The sequence below is a fragment of the Callionymus lyra genome, chromosome 6 (genome assembly GCF_982586985.1).
Source record: "Callionymus lyra chromosome 6, fCalLyr1.hap1.1, whole genome shotgun sequence".
Taxonomy (NCBI): domain Eukaryota; kingdom Metazoa; phylum Chordata; class Actinopteri; order Syngnathiformes; family Callionymidae; genus Callionymus; species Callionymus lyra.
The window spans coordinates 7,848,893-7,873,623 of NC_141823.1; the positions used below are offsets into that span (position 1 = coordinate 7,848,893).

Below are 24,731 nucleotides of genomic sequence, written 5' to 3' on the forward strand. Positions count from 1 at the left end.
GAGGCTAAATCTTACAATATACGTTATTTTAATGAACTTAAAAAAAATAATTAAAAAACTTAATTCGGGTGTGTTTGTTTAGTACTTGCCGTTCCTCTGACGTCATCACGGCAGCGCCCTCAGTTCCGGGATCGCCACGTCACTGAGCAGCTGGCTGAGCCTCCCTGGTCTCCACCCCACGCTGACCCGGCGTCCACGATGTGAATCCGGCTCTTCAGGCGCAGACACAGCCCGGGTGTCGCCTTCCACCTCCGCAGCCTCCAGGAGCGAGTCCGACCCTTTTTTCTCTCCCCTCGTCGTGTGTCGCCTGGTGAGTACTCGAGCTAACATGCTAATGTGTTAGCATCTCACAAACAGACGTTAATGTCAGAAAACTGTCGCGAATATGTTGAAATACTTTCACTAATGTATGTTTTAAACAATTTAACTCGCGTTTAAAGTCTTTACTCAGCTTTAGTCGAGACGAAGAACACTTTGAATGAAACTATTGACTCACCTGGTGAACCGAGTTCATTCATAAATGTCACTTATTTTCTTTTTAAAAAACTTATTTTTACTCTCAAAAGATTTAAAATATAATTCAGTCGAAATAACATTTTACGACAATAACGTAAATCATTGTTGTCTTGCTGGAAATAAAGCCAAACTTTTTAATTTTGTTAAATACGATCGAAATAACTTCTCGATAATCGTCGAAAAGAATCAAAGTTAAAAACGTGTGTTTTGTGGTAAAATGTGTCATATTTTCTCAACTAGTTTCGTGTCAAACATTAAGCGTCATTTTTAAATATGTACGGTTTATGTTATTTGAGTTAAACATGATCGATCTGCTAGAACCTTATTTAACAACATATATTTGAACAGACTCTTTCTCTCCGTACATCCTGGAAACAATCTGAGGTGAGAAAATATCGATATATTGCGATCTTTTACACACAATAATGAATTGATATTCAGAACGTTATCTGTTTATTTATTTTTATCTTACTGTATTTTTTAGATGGCTTCAAATCATGTTTTATTTTTTATCATAGTTAGTTTAATGTATATGTTTTTTTTTTGTTCAGGCTTTTCCTTGATTTTTCTGGAACTCCTGTTCTGTTATCAGTTTTATCTTGATCTTTAAAGTATATACTTTATTGAGTATTGTTTTGATTGTTTAAGCGCTTTGTGACCCTGGTCTGGAAAAGCGCTCTATAAATAACAATTACTTACTTACTTATATTCCAATACAAAACGTTTTAAATAAAGTGTAAAATCATTGAATAATTTAATTTAAATGTAAATAATAATTAAAAGTAGTTTATTAATTTTTGTGTCGCAATCACATTTCGAGCTTGAGGGCAGTGGTTATTACGTCCTCCACAGCTAAAGGAACTATGAAATCCAGTAAGATCTTGAGGATGACTGAGGACGAGAGGATACAGGGACTCAAGCATCTTTTAAAGATTTGGACATATTTTGGTTTCAAAACAAATGAAAGCAGTTACAACTTCGTCAAGAGTCATGTGGTCTGTAAATACTACAACAACAGAGTCAAGTACTGGACAATACTACACATATATACTTGATACTACAGTATCACAATATTGTTACTCCTGTATCGTGATACGCATCATATTGCCAGGACTACACACTCAACTAACATTATTTTCAACAAATGTCTAACATGCCTGTAAAGTCAGGAGTGTTGTGTGATAAATAAAAGACCCGTGTGTTGATCTGTGTTTGAGGACAAAGTTCTGCGACCGTTGAGCAAATAAGTTTTGACATCTGTACGGCGGATTCAAACTCCACCTGCACTGGGGTGTGTGTGTGTGTGTGTGTGTGTGTGTGTGTGTGAACTCACCTCCGTGTGTTTTCCCCAGACGTGGAATGTTGCTGGACGAGACGCCGCTCTTCGACCCGGCTCTCCTGAAGGAGCTGGACTGGAGTAAGAACCTTGTCAACTTCTCTCCTCACATCTCCCCGTCCAGGCCCGGCGAGGGTCTGGTTCTGAGGCCGCTCTGCACGGCCGACTACAACAGAGGTTAGTTTCTGTAGCGCGAGTGAGATAAACAACATCTAAACCCAACATAAACGAGTATCAATGTCTCTAATAACCACCGAAACAATCACCTTTAATGTAATTAACATTTTCTAAACATGTGTAAACTCATTAAAAGTATTTGTATTTCCATGAATACACTATTCAGGAACTAAGGGGCCCAGAATCAACGGACGGGCCTTTAATATTGACGGATGAAATCATCTTTTTAATGAATAAAATTTAACTAGAGAGGAAAATAAACAATTTGTACTGCAGTTTGTACTTATACTACAACTATAACAAATATGTTGGAAGCAAACACTTTCTAGAAAAGTGAAAAAAAAATCAAGTTTCGAAATCAAATAATTAATTTAACGTTAACATATTTATACATTTTATATATATATATATATATATATATTTCATATTGTATTTATCACTTTGTAAGTATCACCACAATCATTTAAATTTCGTTGTTATTGTGTACTTTAAAAACATATTAGGCTTCATTTTTTTAATGAAAAATTCTATTAAATAATTTGTAAAATTTGTAAAGGTTGATTTAAAACAAAATTAATTAATTTATTATTTACACATAGTTTTGCATGTTTGCACCTTAATCAACAGTCTTTAATTGAATTTATACATTTTACAATATTTTTTTAAATTAGAATATAAAACTGTATATATAAAAAAAAATATTCAAATTTAAAAATCCAATGTTTTAAAGAAAAATCTACCTTCACATGTAAAAATAATTGAATTAAATAATTAAAAAATATAATCGCACCATTCAATATTCTGATGTTCTACCATGTTTAAGAACCTTCAGTTGACTTTGTGATGTTGTTGACCTTCAGGGGAAGTTTGTGTCCTTGAGATGTTTCCAGTCATAAATGTTTTTAACTCGTGTTGATAACGTTGACAATAAATCAATAAAATATGGAGGAGAGTTGATGAAGCCTCTCACGCCATCATTGAGGAAACACTTTGTTCCAGGGTTCTTCAAGGTTCTGTCCCAGCTCACCCAGACGGGCGACGTCACACCCGAGCAGTTCATCAGTGAGTCACCGAGAGTCAATTAAAAAACCCCGGAATCTCACGCCGTCGTCTTTGTCTGACTTTCAGGAAAGTTTGACCACATGAAGAAATGCGGCGACTATTTCGTGGTGGTGGTCGAGGACACCCACCTGGGGCAGATCGTTGCCACGGCGACGCTGATCACGGAACAGAAGTTTATCCACTCTTGTGCGAAGGTGAGCCGGTCGTCATGACGTCACGTCTGCGAGTGTTCACCCAAGTGTCTGCTGCAGAGAGGACGCGTGGAGGAGGTGGTCGTCAGTGACGTGTGCAGAGGGAAGCAGCTCGGAAAACTGTGAGAACAAACTCCAGGTTCTTCCTTCATTCCTGCTTCATACTCTCGCCTGCTTCCTGGAACTCACTCTCTTTTACTCCTTTTTTCTTCCTCCACCTCTTTCCATCTGAGGAAAATGTATTTTTTTTAAATATATATCGGAGGATAATCAGGTGATCACGATATGAACAAAACATGTTACTTTAAATTTGAAATAAAATGTATTTTATAGTGAAAGTAGAACATGAAACGGAACAAATGTGTCAAAGAAACATCCTCAATTAAACGCTTTAAATTTTTATTCCACTACAAATAAATAAAATCTTAATTGACTAAACTCTAATCTGAAGTGAAAACGAACTAAAACAGATCCTGTAATATTTGGATGATTTTTGTGGGAAACATTTAATTGGATTCTCTGTTAAAATGTTGAATTAATCCAACAATGTTTACCATGTTGGTTCTGGTATAGTTAAGCTAGTGAATTTGTTAGCATAACCATGACTAATAAAACTAAGAGAAAATAATAGCATTAGTGGATTCAGTTAACTGTTGCAAACAGGATGATTTTTTAAAAACTGCAGAACTCTAAAAGTTAGACGCAACAGAATGTAGTGGAAAAGACTAATAAGCTCACCCACCTTTATTGGTGGTGCCAACAAAACATTGAACTCCCATGATGCCTTTCTTCATTGTGATCTATTTAGTGACAGCTGATTGGCTACATAACTGTATTAACTTCTTATCGTTGAGGAAGTTTTTCAATATTGTTTTATTGCTTCCTCGCTCCTCTTATCTTCGTTCCTCGCCGCTCCCTGCACTTCTCCTCAACACCACATCCTGGTTTCATTCTTCTCCGTCTCCCTCAGGTTGGTCTCCACCCTCAACCTCCTCGGCGAGAAGCTGCTCTGCTACAAAATCACTCTGGAGTGTTCGTCCAAAAACGTGCCGTTCTACCAGAAGCTGGGCTTCTCCGCCTCCGAGGAGACGTACATGCAGTGTCGCTTCCACGACTGAGCAGCAGGGGGCGCCACAGACACTGCGAGCTCGCACAGGATGTTGACAACATGGTTACCATGGTACCGAGGGGGCTCGTCGTCGTCGTCTCCTGCACCCATGATGGATGTTACTGTGGGTTTGTTACCGTGCTGCAGGTGACCTTTGACCTCAGCAAAGAAAGTCGCCAAAGAGACTCCGCCGGACGCGTGACACGACCTGAAATCAAGACTTGTGACGGGCGTTTATTTTGTAGCCGGGACGAGGGGAATATTTAAGTAATTTATTTCTAGAGATATCAACAGAGAGTGCTATCAATCGAATGTTGGGAGTTTTTTACCTTTTGGACGAAGAATAAAGATGATTCTTTCTTCTCGACGTCGTCAGCAGAAGAACCTTCATGACTCTCGTACATCTAGAGATGTTTCACCAAAATCTTATTTTTCTCTTAAACTAACTTCAGGTTTCATGCTGTGAAACATTTACGATTTATAGAAACTTATTAACCTTAAATTAATTTGACCTGAAAGTGACTTCGTCCTCATCAGTCGACCCGACGTGTCTTTTATAAACCATATCGTCTGACGAGCCACTTATGTTACCATGAACGAGCTGACATCTCGGCTACGCATGTTTGCTTTAGTGATATAGGATATTAAAACATTTGAAAACCAAATAACCTAAAAATAAAAAACCCTGAAGAGGGAAGATAAATTCAGGTGCATTATGGGACATGAAAATCCTCCATATTTAATATCTATAAAATCTAGATTAGACACGTGTGCCTCTAATGAGTTCAAAGATCATGTAGAAACTACTTTAAAACCTTCACTGAGACACATTTTGTCGATTAGTTTGAGAGTCCAGATCAAACATGACTTAAATCACATCTCAGATTCAAACTTATATTCCTATATTTAAAAAAAAATAGTTTGGGTCAAAGCTCGTTGTTCAAGATATTTTGAGAAAACTTGAATTTTGACTCGAGTTCCTGGTGATGATTTCACCAAATTAACATCAGTGCCTTCATCTCCACAGACCACTAGATGTCGCTCTAACAATATTGATGAGCTAGTTCAGGGGCCAACAGTCGTTCTAGAGGCATCTGGACATCAGAATAAAGACTCTTGTAACATCTTCACAGAACATTTGTTCTTTAAACGTCAGGTCGTTTCTCTCAGATCAACGTACACAAGGTCTCACTTCACTGGAGGTGCTGATCCTCATCCCTGCTGGCACCCCAAGAATCAAGACTTAGTCCAGAGCTCTGAACCGAGTACCAGATGAAAGCCTGAAGATCTAATTTCAGCATCTTCTGGAAGGCTGGACCTGCTACACTTAGGAGAAATTGAACCAACAACCTGTGAAGACTCGCACACACAAAGAATCACAGGATCCTTCAGACTGGATTTTATTCTCGTGTTAATGTTCCTCACCGTCGACGTGAGGTCAGGTGTTCCTAAGTCTCCGGCGTTAAAAGGCATTAGCTATTAGTCCTGCAGCGTCCGAGCCGCTTGCCCTTCCACGCAGCGCCCCCTCGTGGACACATGGATTCAAGTATAGAAAAGTCATTATTGCAATTCTGTCTGGGCTGCAAATGCAAAAGAAAAAGAAAAAAAAACGCTTCAATACTACAAAACTGCAAAAAAGTCTCCCGTCAGTGCATCAAGGTTCTTCACTCCAGGTCGTCGCTGTCCCGCTTTAGAAAAAGAGTCCAAACATTGACGCGTCTCCCGTGAAGGTGTAGAAACGAGTGCGAGAAGCTCATCCGTTCTGGGCGGCCGTCGTCACTTTCATGGGCCCGAAGTCGTCGTCTTCCTCCAGGCTGCGCTTCCGACTTCCTGCGGAGAAACAACACGAGTGATCGCGGTTCCTTAGAGACGACGATGGAGGACGACGGTCGGAGACGAACCTGGCATATCCGTCTGGAACGTGAAGGACCTTCCCAGCTGCATGGGTGACATCATCTTGATGGTGAGTTTGGCCAAATAGATCGCCTCGTACTCCTGAACGACACAACCGTCATTTCAACGATGACCTTCACTCATGACAGAGATGCTACACCAGACTGCTTCAAGGCAGTCGGTCGGAGACGGCTGCCTTCATTTCCATCATTATAAACAGGGATTTTAAAAGGATTCCATCAACAATGCTCCATCAGGTTTTATCACAGTAGATCTAGTCTCACCTGTAGTTGATGCACGAAGCCGATATTGGGATTAATGCAGAACCTTCTCTCCTGGATGTGGCTGAACGCGTCCCTGAGTGAAGACAGATACACACTTCAGACGCTTGTGTTGTTCATACTCACAACACTTTCTGGAGTTTATAATCCACGTTTGTGTCTTCTCGTTTACACTATTGTAACAGTTTATGTTGGTGTCTAAACAAGAAGGATCTGTCTTGCCTGCAGTTCATACAAAACTCTGCAGCCAGAATTCTGAGCCGCTCTAGTAGAAGAACTCACATTTCTCCGATCCTTCAAACTCTTCACTGGCTGCCAGTTTCTTTCAGGATCAACCTTAAAATTCTGGTTCTTACTTTCAGATCTATTCATGGTCAGACCTTCCATCAGTGATCTGATCCAGACTTGCACAATAAGATCTGCGTTTAACATTCCACACACTTGCCGTTTCACAGATTATTTTTCTACACGGTAATGAATATTTAAATATACTTTATCAAGATACATCCACTGTAAATATTCTCGCCGTTACAAACGGTTGACTTATCAGATCACAAGTACAGAACACAGTAGGATTTACCTTACTAAACTCGCTAACAAAACCGTGAACCCCCATGATGCCTTTCTACACAATGATCCATTTATTGACGACTGATTTGTCGCTACACTAATATTTAAATTCTACGTCTATGTTGGTCACAAGGGGTCGATGGTCAGGATCGGCCAAGGATGTATAGAGTGATGACACCTCATATGCAATAAGTTGAAATAAATGTTTTTAATTTAACCAAGTGATTAAGAAAAAATAGCGACTTCGCCGACTTCATTTATTACACGTTTTCTTTGGAAAGTAATCACCACAATAAACGAGGGGCGCCTGTCACCTTCAGTTTGTTCATGTCGTGACCACGAACCTGCATCTAACTTGAGGTTTTCAACATATTTGGTGTCAAAACGTTTTAGCCAAAATCAGTCTAATTAAAAACAGGACAAACTGATTCTTAGTCCATCATCAGAACGACACTTTCAAACACAAGTTCAAGGCAGGAAATAAACCACTTGTACATCTTGACATGTAAAAAGATATGATTTATACAAGCACAAGTTAAGATTTAATACGCAACAAGTTTAATAATCACCGACACAAACGTCCACAAATAGATAATCTGCAATCTAGGAAAACATCTTTGTGTGAAGAACGACAATAAAGAGATTTTATTCAGGCATCTCTATCCTCCACTACTTTTACTTCATTTATTTGTTATTAAAGGTTAACATGAGAAAATGCAAATCCTTAAAGAATAATTCAAAGATAATACAGTGGTCCCTCGCTATATCGCGGGGCGTCTATCGTGGCTTCACAAATTTTTGTTTTGTGTAATTTTGCTCGTTTTTTTTTTTTTTTTACAGCGCACAGTATTAACGTGCAGTGTAGTGCGTCCAGATTGGCGAAGGGAGAACTGCATGTGTTCTGCCTCCTGATTCGTCAAGTGCTACCAGCCAGTGTTCCTCCTTAATAAGGTGGTATTGTGAGTAGTTGTGGATGTTGCGTAGTCTGCGTGTGCGTTTGTTGTGAGTCAGGAGGCGAGCGAAGCAGCCGCACGTGTTTGTGTATTCGGTTCTGCTTCCAGTATAAACCAGTTAAATAAACCTCAGAAGACTTGTGTGACCAGTTTCATATAAAACTAGTTAGCGACGCCAAGGAACGAGTTAAGTTTGGGGAACTTAGTTCTTGAAAACCAGCTGGTCTTACTACGGTCAAGACGTCAGAAAGGCTGGTCAAGGTAACATAAGGATGTAGAGAACCAGAAAACAAAACGGAAAAAAAAGAAAGGTATTGATCATTTACTAATATTGTACTTGGAGATTAAATAAGAGAGAACTCAGAAAAAGTGTTCAAGTCTGTCTGAGAAAAGTGTATAAAAGTGTGTGTGGTAGGGGTTTTACGGCCTTAAAAACATGTTTAATAATTGTAAAAAATAAAGCTAATTAGTTCGCAGATTTCGATCGATTTTAGAACATATCCCCCACGATGAACGAGGGAATTGAGAAATGCATAATAAAAATAAAATAAGGAAACAAGAGGTGAACTACAATCTGGCGTAGGAACATCTCTAACACCACATGGAAACACTCACCTGTATTTTATTCCAAATGTTTCCATTAGGTAGGCGATTACTAAGGCGGCACTGAAACCAGAAACACATGTTTTGAAGGAAGAATTCAGCTGTTATTCTGAAAGGAGTGTAACGAGACGATACCTTCTGGAGATCCCTGCATTACCGTGAACCAACACCTTCCCTGGAAGATCAACACCAACACTTGGATTTGTTGCATCACAAACACAACATGGTGACAAAGAACTATATGCTCACCTCCTGTTTCTAAGCAGCCGTCGATAAACTCTTTCGTCTGTCGGAAGATCACGTGAGTTAATTTAAATAAAAATAAACTTTATTCGGTTAAAAGAACAAAACTCACCGAAGGGAAAAATCTGATGATATTTTCCACTGGATTGTCAGCAATGTCTAAAACAAGGTATCTGTGAAGAGACAGGTTCGGATTAGAGTCGGAAAACAAATAAACGTTTTATTCAAGTTTCTTTTACAGCATTACTCGCAATAGACCACAAGGCGCAACAACAGATATCACCTGAAGCCCCTTCTTTTTTTTTTTACTTTGACAATCATCAATTAATAAAAGAGAGGTCAAGAATTAGCTAAGATAAGTGCCGACAAACCTTGCATCTCTGTTTAAGTTAAAAAAAAAAAAAAAATGTCTCGTCACATCCAGGGACAAAGAGGACATTATTCCTCCGGATAAAGACGACACAGGGTGTAAACAATCGACAGTTCTGTGACCTCAAGATCTCTTAAACCGATGATGCGATTCACTTCATCTATTTACGCGTCTCACGGTCACAAGCTTCAGGTGCGGACACTGCTTAGACTACGGAAGTTCATCAGTGTCGTCAGAATATTGAATGGTTGAAATTAATAGTAAGTAAGTCATAGTTATTTTTAAAGCGCCTTTCTAGACCAGGGTCACAAAGCATTTGTAACAATCAACAAACAGTACACAGTTAAAAATACATACAGATTTAAAAACTCGAAAAGGCCGAGACAACATAAAATATTTCAAATGTTAAACGTTTTTTTATTTAAATTTTTTAAGCATTGATTTTTTTTTTAGATTAAATTTAATTACAGAAAACATTTCTATATTAAAAGGTTAAATTCGTTTTTCAAAATAATGGAATTTATATATAAAAAAAAGATTTAATAATGTTGGTTTTTTTAGCATAGTTTGATGTTTGACTAGCATTCCAATATTTCACAAGATATACAGTTTTTAATTATTTGTTTTTTCATTTGTAGCCTTTAAAATTAAATATCAGTGTCAGTACTATTATACCAACATTTTAAGATTGAATTAAAAAAGGGTATGAATTTTAAAACAAAGTTTAATTTAGAGAAAAGAAAAGTGAAAACAAACCATGTAAAAAAAATAAAATCAATATTCTGATGTCACTGATCTACCTCTATATTAAAACACCCAATTATTCTTTTAAGGTCTTTTCCTCAACCAGCCAACTAAACTTAACACCCTACGAACATCAAAACACTTGACTTCAATTATATTATCTATCAATCTTTGAATGATAAATTGATCTTTAAAACAACAACAATCGAGACCTCGAACGACATAATAGCGAAAGTTATGAGTTTTAAGTTTTTGTTTAAACAGAAAATGTGTTTACAGCAACCAAAACATACTTAAAGACATACACACACAAAAAAACAAACAACTTACCTAAATAAATGAGGGAAGTTGGGTTTTATGAAATTGGCCTCGATGTCTTGACGAACACACACGATGTGTGTAATGCCGTGTCGCTCGAGCGTTGGCAGCTGGACAAAAATAAAACAAGTTAAATCAAAAACTAACACGAGAAACATGACATCAGACGATAAGAACGACACACACCTTGCTCTTCATTGCAGCAGAGTAGGGACCTAAATACAATCCGGGCAATATTTCCTGAAATTAAAACACAAAGACGGATAAATAAAGTAATTAAGTAATTCTTATTTATAAAGCGCTTAAACAATCAAAACAATACTCAATAAAGTATATACTTTAAAGGTCAAGATAAAACTGAGAACACAAGAGGAGTTCCAGAAAATCAAGGAAAAGCCTGAACAAATAAAAATGTCTTAAGATGTTTCTTGAAGGAGTCAGTAGATCTATCAAGCGCAGCTTAGGAGCAACCGTCTGGAAGGATTTCTCTCCTCTGGTCCTGAACCGTGTTCAGGAACCATCAGTAGATTCTGACCCACAGACCTCAGAGCCCGAGCTGGGGTGTAAGGCTGGATCAGATCACTGATGGAAGGAGGAGCCTGACCATGAATAGATCTGAAAGTTTGATTTTGAATCATCATTCAAGCATGTTCTTCCCTCTGTCTGCTTAAAAATACTGGGAAAAAGAAACATTACACATTTGAAGTCCAGTTTTAAAACTACATTTTACTTGATTTATTAACTTTAAGAGCTTCAAAACAATGTACATTTGCTCCTCAGGTATGTGCCACTGAAATGTTTTAATGTTTTTTGCTGCAATAAGTCATTGAATGGTTTAATTTCCTTCTTTCAACTGTCATTTTCTTACGTTTAAATCCAAGTGCATGTACGAGCATTTCTAAAAGTGACACCCTGATCAAGTACAGACAGGAAGTGACGCCATGAATCACTAATTATTGCTTTAATCACAGCACAAACCTGCATTTCTCGTCTCATAGGGTAGGCCCAGTCCTGGAAGAAAGAAATAATAAATACAAATCAAGTTATTATCGAGTTATGTTCACTTATTCGCTCACAGAAAACACACTTCTATTCCAACAAGTCTAAATAAATGACACACGTTTATGACGTGGCCAGGGGAGGCTAGGCTAACAAGTTAGCAGCAAATAAAAAGAACCGTCATGGAAGTCCGGCTGGAAACGGAACGACTAACATATGAGAAGCTAAACCCTGGAGAGCTTGAGGTGAACCAGGGACACATGAACGCCGAGCTTCACCCACCAGCAGCTCCTCCTGAGTCGCGGGCAGAGACGGAAATTGAAGTTTGGTTTCTTCCTCCATCTTGCCGGGAGTTCGGGGGGGTTTCAGGTGACCCGAGTCATTCAGGGGTTCTCTCCGACACTCGGGCGGCGGGTTAGCTCGACACTTGCTGCGGTTTGTTTTGAGGCTCAGCGTGCATGTCCGCCATGATGTCTGACGGTGCACGATCTGTTACTGTTGAACGATCCGCCCGCGCATGCGCGAACACCGCGGCCATCTTGATGACGAGACTACGGCGAATGCGTCGGGTCAGCCCTAACGCGTTTGTGTTCGCTTCTGTAGTTTAAACTTAAACATTATACAATAATAATACAATTATGAAACTATTTCGGGAGTTTCTTGAGCAAAATAAAGGATACAATCTTGTAGGTAGATGTTATGTTTCACTGTCTGTTTTCTCTAATGCAATTTGGCAAATTATTAACTTTATATTCTATTTCATAACATGCCCTAAAAGAACTGACCTAAGTAGATTTGAATAGAAATAACTGAGGTGGTTGTAGTTCAAGCTACAATACATATTTTCAAATATAAATGCACAGTTTGTGACATTGGGTGCAAATCACTTTCTACTGGTAAACAAAATGTGCAACTGCTTGTCGAGCAATGCAACAAAACAGTATTTCCTCCTGAAGATATTACCTTTTCTGCTTTCAACCCTGTCATGTTTGGTGAAAACATTACTGCAGTTATACTTGTTGTGATCTAAAGCTGTGAGCCGTTTGTTTCGGACTCTGATAAAGGGGACAAACTAGTCACTAAAAGGGGCGGTCCTCCACCGTCCAGACTTCCTTGTTAGCTTTATTTTTATTCTCTCCCCTCAAGGACTGTATAAGCCCAGTTCCTCCTTTAAGGACTGCAGAGAAAAACGGTCAAGGAGGAATGCCAAAATAAAGCTTCTTTTTGAACACTGGAGACTGAAGTCCCTCAGAGTAAGTACAGCAGGAGCCACAATTCTCAGCATCAGAACAGAGTCCAGTTGCCTGGCTTTGAAAACCGTGTTGATAATTCAGGTTTAAATAAATATTGCATTGAAACTCTCCAGATGAAGCTGGTGTGTGTCTGCGGCGCTTTGCTGCTGCTCATCTTCTTCGCTCCAAGTCGCTGCCAAGGAAGCAACATCCTGGTCCTCCCAGTCGAAGGCAGCCACTGGCTCAACATGGACATCATACTTCAATCCCTGCACTCCAGAGGACACAACATAACAGTTCTGCGATCCACAAAGTCCTGGTACGTCAAGGAGAACTCCACTCACTATAAAACCATAACGGTGAAGGTGGAGAACGCCCTGGATGAAACATTTGTGAGCCAACTCATTTACGATTTTATCTCCTATGACCGCGGATCTCTTCCTCTGCAGAATCTCCTTCATGTGACTATTGTGGGATTCAACAGGTTTGTTGAAGCTCACTTTGCCGTCGCTGAATTCACCTCAGCCCTACTGGATGATCAAGAGTTGGTCCAAAAAATCAGAGACATCAACTTTGATGTGTTGCTGACTGACCCCTGCTGGGGTGCAGGAGCCATTTTAGCCAAATATTTCAACCTCCCATTGGTTTATAATGTCCGCTGGATAATACTTGGAGACGGTCATTTAGCTTTGGCGCCGTCGCCTGTTTCGTACATTCCAATGACTGGGTCGGGTTTTACTTCTAAGATGACGTTCCTTCAAAGAGTCCAAAACATGTTATGGTACATGGGGAATAATGTGCAACTCAACTTCCTGATCAACAATGTTTACCAGAAACTGTGTGACAAGCATCTCGGGCCTGGTCTGGATTACTTTCAGCTACTGATGAGTGCAGAAATCTGGCTCATGAGGGTGGACTTTGTCTTCGAGTATCCTCGTCCAACGATGCCAAATGTCGTCTACATGGGAGGCTTCCACTGCAAACCTGCTTCGCCTCTCCCTGAACACTTAGAGAAGTTTGTTCAGAGTTCAGGAGAACATGGCGTCATTCTTATGTCTCTGGGAGCGTTCGTGACGAAGATTCCTGAGGACCTGGCTGACGGGATCGCGGCTAATTTTGCCAAGTTGCCTCAGAAAGTCATCTGGAGGTACAAAGGTAAAATACCTTCGACTCTGGGAAACAACACAATGATTGTGGACTGGATGCCTCAGAACGACCTGCTGGGACATCCCAAGGTTAAACTCTTCATTGCTCATGGAGGAACAAATGGAGTGCAGGAGGCGATGTATCACGGTGTTCCAGTCGTCGGCTTACCCTTGTTTTTCGATCAGTACGATAATCTGCTGCGACTGGTCGACAGAGGAGGAGCCAAAATTCTCAGCCTCAAAACCGTGGACAAGGACGATAACCTTTCGAAAGCTGTCCAGGAAGTCTTGGCTGATCCGTCCTACAGGAGCAACATGCAGAGACTCTCACGGCTGCACCGAGATCAGCCCATGAAGCCCATGGACACAGCCATGTTCTGGATCGAGTATGTCATCAGACACAAAGGAGCGGCTCATCTGAGATCAGAGTCCGTCAGATTGCCGTGGTACTCTTACCACTGTGTCGACGTGCTTCTCTTTCTGACGGCTGCTGCTCTGATGCTTCTCTCATTTATAATCCTCGTCTTCAGGTGTTGCTTCAGGAACATCTGTAAAAGAAAAATCAAACGCGAATAGGATACATCCCAGAAAAAAGAAATATGTGCACTAATATTTTTTTATGCTTAAAATTTTCATAAGCATTCCTATTGTATTGAGGAAAGTTTTTCTGTCCTTTTCTTTTTGGCTTGATTTTCCCTTAGATCAGTAACAGTACCTAATGTGGCCTATTGAGAAATGTAATCGGCCCTGTGCTTCACAGATATACTCAAGATAGGAAATGGGAATCCTCTTGACTAGGTTGTACTGAGCGTGTTCTACGTCACCTGGAGGACTCGTAATTATCCAATGTATGGTTATCACATAACTGACACAATGAGATGTTTTGATTGTTTTTTTATCTGAACCTATTAAATTTGACCTATAGTTCTGATTTCTCTAGAGTGTATCACTGAGGGCGACAATTGTTGCTGTTGTTGGCTTCTTTTTCTCTTTGCATGAAGGATGAATCATACAACAAACGCAAGTATCGACCTGGTTCCAACAAATAGAAAATCAACTCATGAAAGTGAATAGTTTTTAATGAAACTATATCGACACATACTTTTCTTGCAGCTAGTGATATCTCCAAATACGTTTGTTTCCACGTTAACTAGGATGTGCCATCTAGTGGTGAAACAGATGACGAGGTGAAGAGTGACTTTTTTATGTGAACTGCCTTTACTCCCAACCTTCTACACCGAAAGGATGTGCTTCTTGTAAATCGCCCTTTACAGACCAGTCTGCAATTAAAAAATATTCAAACAATATACTGTAAACAGCTACATTTTAGCTTGTTCCTTTTCAAATCCTTTCCATTGTAGTTCTTTCTTTTGGGATGGTTATCATGCTACGGACAACCGTGTTGCAACAACAAGAGTGGAGTAAAGAGCAGCGGGTCATTAAGGACTTTCTTGCCGCTCGTGCACCAAACAACGTTATCTTCTCTTATCGTCTCACGTCATCAGATCTGTTGACAAACTGAACTTTGAGCAATAAGCATCTAAAGCTCTGCAGGGTTTACATGAGGCCGACCACTTTCATCGATGATAAGACTTGACAATAAATCGGACTTTTCAACAAACTTTCTCTCTTTTAACTCCTGACTTTGAAGTCCTTTCAATCCAGCTTTTTGTTTGAACTTCCACACAGACCGGTGGAGAGTGTCTCCTCCCTCTTTCAATGGTTTTCTCCACCCCCCCCGGGACGATTATCTAACCTCAGATTACCTTTATACAGCTCCTCAGGAAGGGAGCAGGGCTTTGTATGGCAGGAGGCTGCTGAAGGAATGTTCAGGAAGTTAATGTTGTAGACACGAGAGAAGTCTCACGGTGAGTACCAACTATTGTTTGACAGTTTACATCTGAAGACTTTAAATCTTTTATCATTTTCAGATGAAGTCTGAGTGTATCCGTGTAACTTTGCTGCTGCTCATCTTCACCACGAGCGGTTGTCAAGGAAGCAACATCTTGATCCTCCCAGTTGAAGGCAGCCACTGGATCAACATGGATATTGTCGTTCAAGCTTTGCACTCCAGGGGTCACAACATAACGGTTCTGCGCAACAGCAAGTCCTGGTACATCCCGGAGAACTCCACTTACTTCAGCACCATCACTGTGGAGGTGGAGAAAGCCATGGATGAAGAGTTTGTAACCAAACTAATCTCCGACTTGATTGCTTTCGACCGAGGGGCTCTTCCTCTGCAGAGCTTCTATCACGTGACTGTGGGAATCTTTGACAAGTTTATTGAAGCTCACGTGGCTATTGCTCATTTCATCTCAGCCCTCCTGGACAATCCGGAGTTGGTCCAAAAAATCAGAGACAGCAACTTTGATGTCTTTCTCACGGACCCCTGCTGGGGCGGAGGAGCCGTTTTAGCCAAATATTTCAACCTTCCGATGGTTTATGATGTTCGCTGGTTGATTGTCGGAGAGAGTCACCTTTCTTTGGCGCCGTCACCCGTTTCATACATTCCAATCACTGGATCAGGACTAACTGATAAAATGACCTTCCTTCAGAGGGTCCAAAATATGATTATTTACATCGCAACATCTATCCAGCAACAACTTCTGATCAATAATGTTTACCAGAAACTGTGTGACAAGCATCTTGGGCCTGGTCTGGATTACTTTCAGCTACTGATGAGTGCAGAAATCTGGCTCATGAGGGTGGACTTTGTCTTCGAGTATCCTCGTCCAACAATGCCAAATGTCGTCTACATGGGAGGCTTCCAGTGCAAACCAGCTCGGCCTCTGCCCGAGCACTTCGAGGAGTTTGTTCAGAGTTCAGGAGAACATGGCGTCATCCTTATGTCTCTGGGAACTTTCGTTAAAGAACTTCCTGAGGACATGGCGGACCACATCGCGGCTGAATTTGCCAAGTTGCCTCAGAAAGTCATCTGGAGGTACAAAGGTAAAACACCTTCGACTCTGGGAAACAACACGATGATTGTGGACTGGATGCCTCAGAACGACCTGCTGGGACATCCCAAGGTTAAACTCTTCGTTGCTCATGGGGGAACAAATGGAGTGCAGGAGGCGATGTATCACGGTGTTCCAGTCGTCGGCTTACCCTTGTTTTTCGATCAGTACGATAATCTGCTGCGACTGGCCGACAGAGGAGGAGCCAAAATTCTCAGCATCAAAACCGTGGACAAGGATGATAACTTTTTGAACGCCGTCCAGGAAGTCTTGACGGATTTGTCCTACAGGAGCAACATGCAGAGGCTCTCACGGCTGCACCGAGATCAGCCCATGAAGCCCATGGACACAGCCATGTTCTGGATCGAGTACGTCATCAGACACAAAGGAGCGGCTCATCTGAGATCAGAGTCCGTCAGATTGCCGTGGTACTCTTACCACTGTGTCGACGTGCTTCTCTTTCTGACGGCTGCTGCTCTGATGCTTCTCTCATTTATAATCCTCGTCTTCAGGTGTTGCTTCAGGAACATCTGTAAAAGAAAAATCAAACGGGAATAGGATTCTTCCCAGATAAAAAAATATGTGCACTAATGTTTTTTATGCTTAATAATTTTCATAAGCATTCCTATTGTATTGAGGAAAGTTTTTCTGTACTGTTCTTTTTTGGCTTGATTTCCCCTTAGATCAGTAACAGTACTTAATGTGGCCTATTGAGAAATGTAGAGATATACTCAAGATGGGAAATGGGAATCCTCTTGACTAGGTTGTACTGAGCGTGTTCTACGTCACCTGGAGGACTCGTAATTATCCAATGTATGGTTATCACATAACTGACACAATGAGATGCTTTGATTGTTTTTTTTATCTGAACCTATTAAATTTGACTTATAGTTCTGATTTCTCTAGAGTGTATCACTGAGGGCGACAATTGTTGCTGTTGTTGGCTTCTTTTTCTCTTTGCATGAATCATACAACAAACGCAAGTGTCGACCTGGTTCCAACAAATAGAGAATCAACTCATGAATAGTTTTTAATGAAACTATATCGTACATATCGACACATCCTTTTCTCGCAGCTTGTCATATCTCCAAATACATTTGTTTCCACGTTAACTAGGATGTGCCATCTAGTGGTGAAACAGATGACGAGGTGAAGAGTGACTCTTTTATGTGAACTGCATTTACTCCAAACATTCTAAACCGAAAGAATGTGCTTCTTGTGAAGCGCCTTTTACAGACCAGTCTGCAATTTAAAAATATTCAAAAAATTTCCTGGAAACATTCAGCAGCTAAACTTTAGCTTGTTCCTTTTCAAATCCTTTCCATTGTAGTTCTTTCTTTTGGGATGGTTATCATGCTACGGACAACCGTGTTGCAACAACAAGAGTGGAGTAAAGAGCAGCGGGTCATTAAGGACTTTCTTGCCGCTCGTGCACCAAACAACGTTATCTTTTCTTATCGTCGCACGTCATCAGATCTGTTGACAAACTGAACTTTGAGCAATAAGCATCTAAAGCTCTGCAGGGTTTACATGAGGCCGACCACTTTCATCGATGATAAGACTCGACAATAAATCAGACTTTTCGACAAACTTTCTCTCTTTTAACTCCTGACTTTGAAGTCCTTTCAATCCAGCTTTTTGTTTGAACTTCCACACAGACCGGTGGAGAGTGTCTCCTCCCTCTTTCAATGGTTTTCTCCACCCCCCCCCCCCCGGGACGATTATTTAACCTCAGATTACCTTTATACAGCTCCTCAGGAAGGGAGCAGGGCTTTGTATGGCAGGAGGCTGCTGAAGGAATGTTCAGGAAGTTAATGTTGTAGACACGAGAGAAGTCTCACGGTGAGTACCAACTATTGTTTGACAGTTTACATCTGACGACTTTAAATCTTTTATCATTTTCAGATGAAGTCTGAGTGTATCCGTGTAACTTTGCTGCTGCTCATCTTCACCACGAGCGGTTGTCAAGGAAGCAACATCTTGATCCTCCCAGTTGAAGGCAGCAGCTGGATCAACATGGATATTGTCGTTCAAGCTCTGCACTCCAGGGGTCACACCATAACGGTTCTTCGCAACAGCAAGTCCTGGTACATCCTGGAGAACTCCACTTACTTCAGCACCATCACTGTGGAGGTGGAGAAAGCCATGGATGAAAAGTTTGTAACCAAACTAATCTCCGACTTCATTGCTTATGACCGAGGGGCTCTTCCTCTGCAGAGCTTCTATCACGTGACTGTGGGAATCTTTGACAAGTTTATTGAAGCTCACGTGGCTATTGCTCATTTCATCTCAGCCCTCCTGGACAATCCGGAGTTGGTCCAAAAAATCAGAGACAGCAACTTTGATGTCTTTCTCACGGACCCCTGCTGGGGCGGAGGAGCAGTTTTAGCCAAATATTTCAACCTTCCGATGGTTTATGATGTTCGCTGGTTGATGGTCGGAGAGAGTCACCTTTCTTTGGCGCCGTCACCCGTTTCATACATTCCAATCACTGGATCAGGACTAACTGATAAAATGACCTTCCTTCAGAGGGTCCAAAATATGATTATGTACATCGCAACATCTATCCAGCAACAACTTCTGATCAAGAATGTTTACCAGAAACTGTGTGACAAGCATCTTGGGCCTGGTCTGGATTACTTTCAGCTACTGATGAGTGCAGAAATCTGGCTCATGAGGGTGGACTTTGTCTTCGAGTATCCTCGTCCAACAATGCCAAATGTCGTCTACATGGGAGGCTTCCAGTGCAAACCAGCTCGGCCTCTGCCCGAGCACTTCGAGGAGTTTGTTCAGAGTTCAGGAGAACATAGCGTCATCCTTATGTCTCTGGGAACTTTCGTTAAAGAACTTCCTGAGGACATGGCGGACAAGATCGCAGCTGATTTTGCCAAGTTGCCTCAGAAAGTCATCTGGAGGTACAAAGGTAAAAGACCTTCGACTCTGGGAAACAACACGATGATTGTGGACTGGATGCCTCAGAACGACCTCTTGGGACATCCCAAGGTTAAACTCTTCGTTGCTCACGGGGGAACAAACGGAGTGCAGGAAGCGATGTATCACGGTGTTCCAGTCGTCGGCTTACCCTTGTTTTTCGATCAGTACGATAATCTGCTGCGACTGGCCGACAGAGGAGGAGCCAAAATTCTCAGCATCAAAACCGTGGACAAGGACGATAACTTTTTGAACGCCGTCCAGGAAGTCTTGACGGATCCGTCCTACAGGAGCAACATGCAGAGACTCTCACGGCTGCACAGAGATCAGCCCATGAAGCCCATGGACACAGCCATGTTCTGGATCGAGTACGTCATCAGACACAAAGGAGCGGCTCATCTGAGATCAGAGTCCGTCAGATTGCCGTGGTACTCTTACCACTGTGTCGACGTGCTTCTCTTTCTGACGGCTGCTGCTCTGATGCTTCTCTCATTTATAATCCTCGTCTTCAGGTGTTGCTTCAGGAGCATCTGTAAAAGAAAAATCAAACGGGAATAACATGTTTATTAAAATCAATTCAAGCACAAATGTGACACTATACACTTGATCATATGAATACAATTTATGGAGCGAAAACACAACAGTTTATTGTGAGCCATCCCGATGCACTGTCATGAGAAACATATGTATAAACCTTCATCGAAATGTCAATCTCAGGCTGAGGCAACTGCAGCTGCAACTGTTAAGTAAAACTATAAAACTGATCATGGAGTTATGACATCTACTTGAACATTGTATTCTATATGATACTTGATTATTATGCAATTGATTGTTGAACTTTTAGTTCAACATCTTGGAGTTTTTTAATAAAACTGATTTTTGGAAATGAAATGCCTTGTTGTTCCGTCTGTATTTTAATCAAGAATCTCTCAATCAAAGATTTATCTCGTCAAACAATTTACAATTAAATATGTTTGTTATTATATTTGTACAGCATCATTTGAGTTTTTGGCAATTTTGTTTTTGTTATTCATTCAAGTTTTCCCATTATATTTAGACAATTTTCCTTAAGAAAATAAATCTAAAATGGAAAGGTTGTTATTTCTTGTCTATGTATAAGGTTGGGTTTGTGTTATTACCATGTTGTGTTACATTAAACATCTTTAAAAGTGGTTCATCAAAACCTGAAATGGACAATCTAACTATCCTGGACTGGATAATCTTCCCCCACTTCAGGGTCCTGAGAGGTGGAACTTACAAAAGTTAAAGTAAACAATGTTCCCTTAGCTTAGTGTGATTTAGCTTTTCCCGGGATGTGGGTGTGCTTTTGTTTAAGGAAAGATTTTGCAGAGTTGGCAGAGCTGTCACTTGTTGTCAGCAACGAGGAAGTGTTCTTACACAAGTTTTCTAGAGACTTCCTTTGACACTGTTAGTGACTTAACAGGGTTTGATTTTGGAATGTTTTCCTCAAGCGGGATTTCGGTTTCACTGGAAGGTAAAAAGCTGAGTTTATACAAAACAAAAGTGTTTAGAACACACACACAACACGGATGCTTACAAAAAGCTGACAGGCAACTTTTCACAACTTCAGGGCAGGATTCCCAGAATCGGAATTACAGCTGAGAGAGTTCACAGAATCTGCTGCTCCCAAGCGTATCCGGGAAAACTCGAGCGACAGAATCCTTTTTTTCCCCCTGACTTCCAGAACTGTTTACACCATGATCCTGCTCTCTGCCATGATTTTTTGTGTCGTGACTCCAGCGGTTTACGCTGGGAACGTTTTGGTTTTTCCACAAGACGGCAGCCACTGGGTGAACATGCAGGTACTTGTCGAGGGCTTGCGCTCCAGAGGACACGGTGTGACGGTGATCCGAGCTGCAGACAGCTGGTACGTCAGCCGAGAGTCTCCGCTCTACGACACCGTCACGGTCGACACAAACGGAGGCTCCAGCGAGGAATTCTTTCGGCTCTTTGTGTCCGAGATGATTAAAATCAAACGAGGAAAAGGGTCGATGTGGACCCGCTTTGCGTTGGACTCTCAGTTCAGAGACAGATTCGTTGAATTCCACAGGAACGTCTGCGAGATGGTGACGTCTATATTTGAGGATGATGACTTGATGAGGAATCTTCGAGAGGCCCGGTTCGACGTCATGCTAACGGATCCTGCGAACGGGGGAGGAGCATTGCTGGCCCACAAACTGGGTCTTCCGCTCGTGTTCAACGCTCGCTGGACCATTCATGGCGAGGCTCACTTCGCGATCGCTCCTTCACCTCTGTCGTACGTTCCACTCCCACCTTCGGGTCTAACTGATCGAATGACCTTCGTTCAGAGGGTCCAAAACATAGTCTTCTACACGACAAGGATGTATCTGTACAAACAGGTTGTCGGGCCTCACTATTCAGCCCTGGCCAGACGATACTTCGGGCAAGATGTCGACTACTTCTCCTTGCTCCAAGCGGCAGATATCTGGCTCATGAGAGTGGATTTTGTCTTTGAGTTTCCTCGTCCCACGATGCCGAATGTGGTCTACATGGGAGGTTTCCAATGCAGACCTGCTAAAACTTTGCCTCCGAACTTGGAGCGGTTTGTTCAGAGTTCAGGAGAGGATGGAGTCATCATCATGTCTCTCGGGACTTTGGTCGGAGAACTTGCTCAGGACATTGCAGAGGAGATCGCGGCAGCCTTCGCTAGGTTACCCCAGAAGGTGATCTGGAGACATACGGGCGACAAACCAGAAACTCTGGGCAACAACACCCTGCTGGTGGACTGGATGCCCCAAAATGACCTCTTAGGCCATCCGAAGGTTAAAGTGTTTGTAAGCCACGGTGGAACCAATGGAATCTTTGAGGCCATATACCACGGGGTGCCAATAGTTGGCATTCCTCTGGTGTTCGATCAGGCGGACAACCTCGCCAGAATGAAGGCTAAAGGCGTCGCAGAGGTTTTGGATATTTCTGACATCGAAAGAAACGTCTTTCACGAAGCCCTAGAGAAGGTCATGACGGATGTGTCCTACAGAGCAAACATGCAGAGACTCTCAAGACTGCACAGGGATCAGCCTGTGAAACCACTGGACAGCGCCCTCTTCTGGATAGAGTATGTCATGAGACACAAAGGAGCCTCTCACCTGCGAACGGACTCGTACAAACTGCCGTGGTATTCGTACCACTCTGTGGATGTCATTGCGTTTTTACTTTTCTTTGTTCTGCTGCTTTTGTTTCTATTTTTCAAGTTAGCATGTTGCTGCATTCGACTGTGTGAGAAGAAAAAAGTGAAATCCGAGTGATAATATAATATAATATGTAAATATTGATGGTTCATTACATTACAATACAGTCAATCATTTTCAAAGGCCACTAGATGACGCTTTTAAATCTCAATCAGCTAATTCAATGAAGCCTTACATAATGCTCAAACTGAGCTCTAAAAATGATGAAACTGTATAATGGAAAATGATCTCCTCATTCACAAAACCTCATAAAATAATTTCAGGTAATGGTCTAAAAAAAAAATCCCTTCAATCTAAAAGCATTTTATTTTTGCATTTCAACACACTTTTCATGGTAGACTATTAAAGATGGCGGTAGTAGAGGTTTCGATAGCAAAGTAAAACGTATAAATAATAATAAAAAGTAAAACTCACTTTGTGTAATTGTTTGTTTGTCTTCAGTTACTAGCTATACTTTAACTTACATGCGACATACAACGATGAGAAAAGGGACATTGACATGAAGTCATCAGTCGAAATACAACTCATTGGGGATCAGAAGAAGATTGAAAAAGTTATCGTACATAACCATAACCTGTCTTGATACTTCAAAGCTTCCCTGTTTCTTATGCCAAAGATCTCTCATGTGAGTTCTCCTACCCTGCCTGCACTCTACTCATCAACTCAAAGGAGCATCATCATAGTGTATCTGTATTTATACACTCTTTTCTTCCACTTTATGCTGGGTCAGATTGTGGGGCCAACAGCAAGACGGCCCAGGATTTCCTCTGCCAAGCTACATTACCCAACTTTTCCCAGGGAACGCTCCATTTCTTAGGAAGGGTCCCCTTCGGAGTAAACCATCTTACCACTCTTGTCCTTTGGGTCACTACAAACCGCCCATAAGTGAGGGTAGGTTTGTACGACCAGTATAGAGAGAGCTTTGTCTCTTGGCTTAGCTTTTTTTTTTTAAGCACCATACATCTGTGCAGTGTCCACACATTTGTAATGTCTTTGGTACTTCAGGTGTCAAGTTCCAAACTTTTTGCCTCACAAACTTTTAAGAAAAGCAACAGGTTCTGGGCCCTGAAAACATTTGGCATCAACCCCCGTACCCACCCTGAGGTGTTTGCACTTCCTCCAATGAGAACTGCAGTTATGATCCGTGAAGTTTACAAACTTTACCAGTCATCAAAAAAACTAAGTGAGAACTTTCTTTTTTTTTTTCTGTTCCAAGAAACATTCCATTCATGCAATCGAGCATGTTCTCTCTACACCAGGGTTGAGCAATCACATTTCCTCTGGGGCCATGGATTCTTACTACATACTGGGACTGTTATACAGGGCCATCAAGAATTGAGTTTGATGGAGAACATACATAAATAAAAAATATATATTATTTTTTGGATTGTATATATACAATAAAATATTCATGATAAACCATAATTTTATATATATTAACATAAATTTAACATGTTATAAAAGCACTTTGTAAAAAAGAAATAAATGAATACCAATAAGAATGAAAAAACCTATAAAAGGAAGAAAAAGAAAAGAAAAAAATGTCTTCAACAACGTGTATTTTGAACAATCAAATGTGGAATTGAACTAGTAATTGTTTTAAACCATCATGAAATGGTGTGTTTTAAAGTATTAGTTTAAACTCATGAGGGCCGCATAGATTATTATTATTATTATTATTTTTTACCTTGTTTTAACTATTCTAATACGGATTTTTTTAATAGTTGCAAGAGAATATAAACAATATTTTTGTATCATATTTATTTTTATGATTTATATTTGAAATTAAATGAATGTATATTAAAGTAATACAATGATATATAATAAATTATGGTGGGATTACGCCATAAATATTCTATAATGACTTTTTAA

General features: G+C 40.8%; 2 protein-coding genes and 4 pseudogenes across 7 annotated transcripts; 5 read left to right on the plus strand and 1 right to left on the minus strand.

Annotated features, from left to right (window-relative positions):
* Positions 1-141: 141 nt before the first annotated feature.
* On the plus strand, positions 142-4,757 carry gnpnat1 (glucosamine-phosphate N-acetyltransferase 1). Of its 2 annotated transcripts, XM_087793227.1 has the most exons (7): positions 142-310; positions 865-900; positions 1,869-2,029; positions 3,029-3,091; positions 3,158-3,285; positions 3,343-3,404; positions 4,253-4,757. In XM_087793227.1, the coding sequence occupies exons 3-7, from the start codon at positions 1,876-1,878 to the stop codon at positions 4,398-4,400; spliced, it is 555 nt and encodes a 184-aa protein (XP_087649353.1). In that variant the 5' UTR covers positions 142-310; positions 865-900; positions 1,869-1,875; the 3' UTR covers positions 4,401-4,757. The 2 variants fall into 2 exon arrangements, with proteins under 2 accessions (XP_087649353.1, XP_087649352.1); XM_087793226.1 differs by lacking the exon at positions 865-900.
* Positions 4,758-5,774: 1,017 nt separating this feature from the next.
* On the minus strand, positions 5,775-15,636 carry styx (serine/threonine/tyrosine interacting protein). Of its 2 annotated transcripts, XM_087793392.1 has the most exons (12): positions 15,508-15,636; positions 14,198-14,289; positions 11,344-11,376; positions 10,552-10,605; positions 10,378-10,475; positions 9,046-9,106; positions 8,940-8,976; positions 8,826-8,865; positions 8,703-8,753; positions 6,568-6,640; positions 6,292-6,385; positions 5,775-6,220 (listed from the first exon to the last, which is right to left on the minus strand). In XM_087793392.1, the coding sequence occupies exons 3-12, from the start codon at positions 11,359-11,361 to the stop codon at positions 6,144-6,146; spliced, it is 603 nt and encodes a 200-aa protein (XP_087649518.1). In that variant the 5' UTR covers positions 11,362-11,376; positions 14,198-14,289; positions 15,508-15,636; the 3' UTR covers positions 5,775-6,143. The 2 variants fall into 2 exon arrangements, with proteins under 2 accessions (XP_087649518.1, XP_087649517.1); XM_087793391.1 differs by lacking the exons at positions 14,198-14,289; positions 15,508-15,636 and adding an exon at positions 11,647-11,931.
* Positions 12,166-15,475, plus strand: LOC148076308 (UDP-glucuronosyltransferase 2C1 pseudogene; annotated as a pseudogene). The gene is made up of 2 exons (XR_015711423.1): positions 12,166-12,617; positions 12,731-15,475. The product of XR_015711423.1 is annotated as a UDP-glucuronosyltransferase 2C1 pseudogene (transcript).
* Positions 15,508-17,642, plus strand: LOC148076309 (UDP-glucuronosyltransferase 2A2 pseudogene; annotated as a pseudogene). The gene is made up of 2 exons (XR_015711424.1): positions 15,508-15,609; positions 15,673-17,642. The product of XR_015711424.1 is annotated as a UDP-glucuronosyltransferase 2A2 pseudogene (transcript).
* A 796-nt stretch (positions 17,643-18,438) lies between these two features.
* LOC148076310 (UDP-glucuronosyltransferase 2A2 pseudogene) lies at positions 18,439-20,561 on the plus strand (annotated as a pseudogene). Its single transcript, XR_015711425.1, has 2 exons — positions 18,439-18,540; positions 18,604-20,561. The product of XR_015711425.1 is annotated as a UDP-glucuronosyltransferase 2A2 pseudogene (transcript).
* A 463-nt stretch (positions 20,562-21,024) lies between these two features.
* LOC148076311 (UDP-glucuronosyltransferase 2A2 pseudogene) lies at positions 21,025-23,240 on the plus strand (annotated as a pseudogene).
* Positions 23,241-24,731: the final 1,491 nt, after the last annotated feature.